This window comes from Oncorhynchus nerka, unplaced genomic scaffold (assembly GCF_034236695.1).
Source record: "Oncorhynchus nerka isolate Pitt River unplaced genomic scaffold, Oner_Uvic_2.0 unplaced_scaffold_1979, whole genome shotgun sequence".
Classification (NCBI taxonomy): Eukaryota; Metazoa; Chordata; class Actinopteri; order Salmoniformes; family Salmonidae; genus Oncorhynchus; species Oncorhynchus nerka.
This window is the reverse complement of record NW_027039353.1, coordinates 6833-13800: the sequence shown is the minus strand read 5'-3', so window position 1 is coordinate 13800 and position 6968 is coordinate 6833. Positions and strand designations below refer to the sequence as shown.

The window sequence follows — 6968 nt, the reverse complement described above, 5'->3', positions numbered from 1 at the left end:
AGAGATGACAGGTTAAAAGCCTGATATAGACAGTGATGGTGTAGAGATGACAGGTTAAAAGCCTGAGGTTAACAGCCTGATATAGACAGTGATGGTGTAGAGATGGCAGGTTAACAGCCTGATATAGACTGTTATGGTGTAGAGATGACAGGAGCAGGTTAACAGCCTGATATAGACAGTGATGGTGTAGAGATGGCAGGTTAACAGCCTGATATAGACTGTGATGGTGTAGAGATGACAGGAGCAGGTTAACAGCCTGATATAGACAGTGATGGTGTAGAGATGGCAGGTTAACAGTATAGATGTGATGGTGTAGAGATGACAGGAGCAGGTTAACAGCCTGATATAGACAGTGATGGTGTAGAGATAACAGGTTAAAGCCTGGGGGGCAGCTGCGGACAAGGCTCTGACAGATGGGTGTGTCTTGGTGGTGGCAAGGACACACCCACATCAACACCCCCCCCCACCCTTACCTGTTTTAAATGTCAGCTTCAATTGGGTAGGGACGTCCCAAGGATCCCGGATAGCAAGGATAGTGGACGGCATCCCAGAGTCTTGGCAAACATGCACCTTTAAAAAACAGTGTTGCCGGGTAAAATAGTACTCTTTTATACAGACGGTTTTCAGACCCATATGAAGCCTATTCCTGGGATAAACATAGAGATTCTCTTAAAGTAGCATTGCTCAGCAGGGACCACAGTATGCAGACACAGAGAGAAAACACTACTTTAACATTACAGCGCCACCATCTGGACTGGAAGCAGAACTGCTCTCACTCGTTCTGTATATGCTGTGTTCAAATCAAATGTATTTATATAGCCCTTCGTACATCAGCTGATATCTCAAAGTGCTGTACAGAAACCCAGCCTAAAACCCCAAACAGCAAGCAATGCAGGTGTAGAAGCACGGTGGCTAGGAAAAACTCCCTAGAAAGGACAAAACCTAGGAAGAAACCTAGAGAGGATCCAGGCTATGAGGGGTGGCCAGTCCTCTTCTGGCTGTGCCGGGTGGAGATTATAAACCTAGAGAGCAATGCAGGTGTAGAAGCACGGTGGCTAGGAAAAACAGCGCCACCATCTGGACTGGAAGCAGAACTTCAATGCAGGTGTAGAAGCACCCCTAAATATTCCGTCGTGTTCTGAAGTACTGTCAGCTGGCTGGTGGGGGCAGTGAGGCTGGCTGGTAAAATGAAATCTGTTTTCTAGACACACGCACACAAAAGGCACCTGTCTGGAATGTTCTGGTCTCTGATTGGTTAACCATAGAGGGAGAGAGAGAGCAACCTGACAAACTGTTCTTAGGTTTCTGAATCTGAGCCACAAGGTTAGGTTGGGTTTCTGACTGAGATAATACCTGTGGAAAAGCAGACAGAGTTCTGGTTCAGTGAGGGTAAATATTACGGAAGTCTCCACTCTGAAACCAACAAGGACAGGACACTAGAACAGCAGAACCAGCCAACCAGTGCAGCAAAAGCCTATTCTACAGACAGGTCAGAACAGTACAGGACATCCTAGAACAGACACTAGCATTCTAGAACAGAACAGGGTATTTTAGAACAGGACATCCTAGAACAGACACTAGCATTCTAGAACAGAACAGGGTATTTTAGAACAGGACAGGACATCCTAGAACAGACACTAGCATTCTAGAACAGAACAGGGTATTTTAGAACAGGACAGGACACACTAGAAGAGGTACAGGACATTCTAGAACTGGACAGAACACTCTCGAGGATGAGGAACCTCCTGACCACCGAGAACCAGAACTGTTACCGGGAGCAGATTGAGAAGGAGTGCTATACCCGGCTGGCCTGGAAGAGCCGCTACGGACGAGACTACCCCACCAGTTTCGTCTCCCGCAGGGCCAATGAGCAGATAAGGCTGAGGCTCCCTGAGCTCCCCCTGACCACTAAGACCATCCTGCCTCCTGTGTTATCTACCCTGGAGAGGAGGAGAGAGCCTGCAGTGCCTATGGACAGGTGAGTGAATTAATTCGTACATTTTATTTGAGTACCACAATTATTGATTTTGCCGACTACGCCAAAATGTGTGTGGTAACCTAAGCCCAGTGGTGGAAAAGTTCCCGATTGTCATATTTGAGTAAAAGGAAAGATACCTCAATAGAAAATGACCAAATAAAACTGAAAGTGCCCAGTAACATAATACTTGAGTAAAAGTATCTAGTTTAAAATGTACTTAAGTATCAAAAGTAAGTGCTATACATCAAATTTCTTATTTCCTTTTTTTCGGGCAGCAAGGGTCATACTCCAAAACACTCAGACAAAATGTATAAACCGCAGAACTTGTGTTTCGTGAGTCCGACAGTTCAGAGGCAGTAGAGATGATGAGCTCTTGATAAGTGTGTAAATTGGACAATTTTTTCTGTCATGCCTGAGCATATGAAATGTAATGAGCTCTTTAGGATGTCAGGGACTTACTTTACTTCACTGCCTAGGGGACTAAACCTAGGGGTCTAAACCTTTATTTTTTTTTTTTACCTTTATTTAACTAGGCAAGTCAGTTAAGAACAAATTCTTATTTTCAATGACGGCCTGGGAACAGTGGGTTAACTGCCTGTTCAGGGGCAGAACGACAGATTTGTACCTTGTCAGCTCGGGGATTCGAACTTGCAACCTTTCGGTTACTAGTCCAACACTCTAACCACTAGACTACCCTGCCGCCCCTAGGGGTCTAAAACTAGGAGTCTAAAACTAGGAGTCTAAAACTAGGAGTCTAAGCCTAGGGGTCTAAACCTAGGGGTCTAAACCTAGGGGTCTAAACCTAGGGGTCTAAACCTAGGGGTCTAAACCCAGGGGTCTAAACCCAGGGGTCTAAACCCAGGGGTCTAGGGGTCTAAACCCAGGGGTCTAAGCCTAGGGGTCTAAACCCAGGGGTCTAAGCCTAGGGGTCTAAGCCTAGGGGTCTAAACCCAGGGGTCTAAACCTAGGGTCTAAACCTAGGGGTCTAGGGGTCTACAACTAGGGGTCTAAAACTAGGGGTCTTATGGGTCTAAACCTCAGGGGTCTAAGCCCAGGGGTCTAAGCTCTAAACCCAGGGGACTAAACCTAGGGGTCTAAAACTAGGGGTCTAAAACTAGGGGTCTTATGGGTCTAAACCTCGGGGTCTAAGCCTCGGGGTCTAAGCCTCGGGCCACTAGATGCGGCTACGCCACCTTTTTGGTTTAATGAGAAGGAACTCAACCTTTAAGATGGACCCATTCAGTTGTCCCCACACAGGCTCAGAATACACCAGACGAGGCCGTTTTTAGAAAAATTACAACAGTACAATTTCATATCAGAGATCTTTGAGGATTTAAAACATATGTCTACCGGAATGATGTTCCTGGTTACCTTCAACCCAGGTCACTTTGAGGAGTTAAAACATATTAATGTCTACCAGAATGATGTTCCTGGTTACCTTCAACCCAGGTCCCTTTGAAGAGTTAAAACATAATTCCAGTAGACATTAATATGTTCCTGGTTACCTTCAACCCAGGTCCCTGAGCGAGGCTCCCCTGATGAGAGAAGTGACACCCCAGACCAAGGAATCTCTCTACCAGGGTTTTTCCAAGGAGGGGAAGGGGCGTAGCCTGTACCTCCATACACGCACCCAGAAAGGCCCAGAGGAGAAGTTTGACTACCCTTTACTGTCTTCCTGGGACTACGGATGGAGACTGGGTGAGATGTTTGGTAATCTTGTACTCGAAGCTTGAGTACTTGTTATAAGCGTGTATGACATTATATAACTATGGATGGAGAGTTGGTGAAATGTATGGTAACACTTAACACCATTTAATAACACTATGTCTGCAGGTATAATGCTTCATTGCTGGTTATAAGCAAGCCTTTCTAATGACTATGGATGGAGATTGGTTCTGGGATGCTAGCCAGACCTTTTAAAGGGCTGAATGGAAAAATATAATGTTGATCCTCAATGCTATTTCCCTGGCTAATAAATATAAAATACAATAAGAAAATAAAGATGTGTGAAAGGATCACAAACTAGTGTGTGTTTGTTTGAGCATGTTTATCACAAAGCAAATGCACGGTAAAGAAAGACATTCAAATAGACATTTAAGTTGGGTATTACAACGTCAACATTCCATCTGTGTGTAGGTGACTATGGAAGAGACTACAGGTCGCCAGCCAATGGGAGATCAGGAGTCGTGAGGAACAATTTTTACGCCAGGAATGGAATATTCCATTTTCCCTCCGAAACGGATCGTCTTGGATGACGAGCGAAAGGCTTCAGTTTTCAGCTGGTTTTATACTTTATTCTTAAATTCTCTCGATATTGATGAAGATGAACTTTAATTTGTTTTTCGCTGTATAAGCATGCTATCTTTGATTTATAAAAAATATATTCTCTTCTATAGGATATACAGATGTGTGTTAGCTATAAATTATGTTCATATGCAATTCTTATGAAAACACTGTTACTTTACATATACAAACTGTTATAACTGTTGGAGAAAATGTGTTATAATATATGTTTGGATAAACATTTTTCTAGATATTTGCTGTCAGGTTTGTGTGGTTTAAACATTCCTGTGTGGAAATAATAGATGTGAAAAAATTGCCAAGCATGAGGAGAAAGCAGGCTGCCAAGCTCGACATGAGTTGGTCACAGGTTCAACTGGTCTCCTAGCAACAAGGAAACCCACATCGGAAACGTTGTGGTTTATAATTAACAAGCTAGCATGGTCTGGTCACCTTTTCATCAGTTGCCTGGTATAAATACCCTGACCTTTAACTGGCACGGTACAGATTCATACTGACATTTTCATCCTTTATCAGGAGCAATTAGGGTTCAGTACCTTGCTCAATGGCACATCAACAATTTTTTTTTACATAGTTGGCTCGGGAATCGAACCAGCAACCTTTTGATTACTGGCCCAATGCTCTTAACTGCTGGGCTACCTGCTAGACTACCGAGGACTAATGCATGAACAGAGTGGGAGGAAAAACTCTGGGCCCCTAGTAATAGACTATGTATCAACATCCTGACATTCTGTCATTGATGAGAAATGTTTTATATTTGATCCATTTTAGAATAATGACGTAACAAGATGTGGAGAAAGTGAAAGAGTCTGAATACTTTCCAAATGCACTGAATGTTTCTATGGCGACGTCCTCTGCCCCATCACAGTGGTGTCGATGGTGTCGCCCGTCAGCTGCTGTCAGACCGCAGGCGGATGCTGCCCCACTGCCTCTTGGGTATGTAGCCACAGGCCATGTTGAAGTCTCCTATGATGATCACATTTCGAGGAAAGCAGATGTGAGACTGAAGCTAGGTTTCCATACAATTGGTGACTAGATTTTTTATTTAACTGTTGCACAGTTAAATCATAGCTATTTTCTCATATTTGGGTGTAATGCATTGTTGCTCTGTCCCAGGAACATAAATGGTTGGTTTTCAGACCAATGGTCAACTCCCATGATGCATCTTGCCCCACGTTTGAAACTCTGATGATGCATTGGTACACTTATTTATTCCAGGAATGAAGGCCTTGTGAATATCTCAAGCCATTTTATTGGTGCGGTCCACTGGATTTTGAGAAATTCCCCCTGTCGTTCATGAAATCTGTCCATCTGTGAATCTCGCATGAAATAAAGACGCTCTAGAACGTGCCCAGAATTTTGTGTTGACACTGATATCATGTGTAGAATCAGGATGGAAGTGGCTATGAGAGGTGTGAAAAGGCCATACAGAAGAGATTGCGTGAAAAAAAAACATTCAGAATATAAAAAATGTTGACAGAGGAGAGAGGATAAATTCTCTATGCAGTTTGTTACACTTTTGGATAAATAAGTTCTGCTGGACGATTTAGCACGCTGCTCAGGTAGCTAAGTAGCTAGCTTGCTAACGTTTGCTAGCACCTCTGTCCTACCTGGCTAGCTCGGAAACGTTAGCTAACTATCTAGCTAGCATTAGGTAAAACAATTTTGAATATTTAAATTCTACTAGACGATTTAGTACGGGATCACCTTTAGCATGTATGTGACACTTCCGTCATCATGAAGTGCTTTGAGAGACTAGTCAAGGACCATATCACCTCCACCCTACCTGACACCCTAGACCCACTCCAATTTGCTTACCGCTTCAATAGGTCCACAGACGATGCAATCTCAACCACACTGCACACTGTCCTAACCCATCTGGACAAGAGGAATACCTATGTGAGAATGCTGTTCATCGACTACAGCTCGGCATTTAACACCATAGTGCCCTCCAAGCTCGTCATCAAGCTCGAGACCCTGGGTCTCGACCCCGCCCTGTGCAACTGGGTACTGGACTTCCTTTTGGGCCGCCCCCAGGTGGTGAGGGTAGGCAACAACATCTCCACCCCGCTGATCCTCAACACTGTGGCCCCACAAGGGTGCGTTCTGAGCCCTCTCCTGTACTCCCTGTTCACCCACGACTGCGTGGCCACGCACGCCTCCAACTCAATCATCAAGTTTGCGGACGACACAACAGTGGTAGGCTTGATTACCAACAACGACGAGACAGCCTACAGGGAGGAGGTGAGGGCCCTCGGAGTGTGGTGTCAGGAAAATAACCTCGCACTCAATGTCAACAAAACTAAGGAGATGATTGTGGACTTCAGGAAACAGCAGAGGGAACACCCCCCTATCCACATCGATGGAACAGTAGTGGAGAGGGTAGTAAGTTTTAAGTTCCTCGGCGTACACTTCACAGACAAACTGAATTGGTCCACCCACACAGACAGCATCGTGAAGAAGGCGCAGCAGCGCCTCTTCAACCTCAGGAGGCTGAAGAAATTTGGCTCGTCACCAAAAGCACTCAAACTTCTACAGATGCACAATCGAGAGCATCCTGTCGGGCTGTATCACTGCCTGGTACGGCAACTGCTCCGCCCACAACCGTAAGGCTCTCCAGAGGGTAGTGAGGTCTGCACAACGCATCACCGGGGGCAAACTACCTGCCCTCCAGGACACCTACACCACC

At 45.0% G+C, this 6968-nt stretch overlaps 1 protein-coding gene across 1 annotated transcript; it reads left to right on the top strand.

Annotated features, from left to right (window-relative positions):
* Positions 1-495: 495 nt before the first annotated feature.
* LOC115123454 (protein SPMIP1) lies at positions 496-5629 on the top strand. The gene is made up of 3 exons (XM_029652800.2): positions 496-1978; positions 3495-3676; positions 4115-5629. Exons 1-3 carry the CDS (start codon positions 1734-1736, stop codon positions 4231-4233), a joined length of 546 nt encoding a protein of 181 aa, XP_029508660.1. The 5' UTR covers positions 496-1733; the 3' UTR covers positions 4234-5629.
* The last annotated feature ends 1339 nt before the right edge of the window (positions 5630-6968 follow it).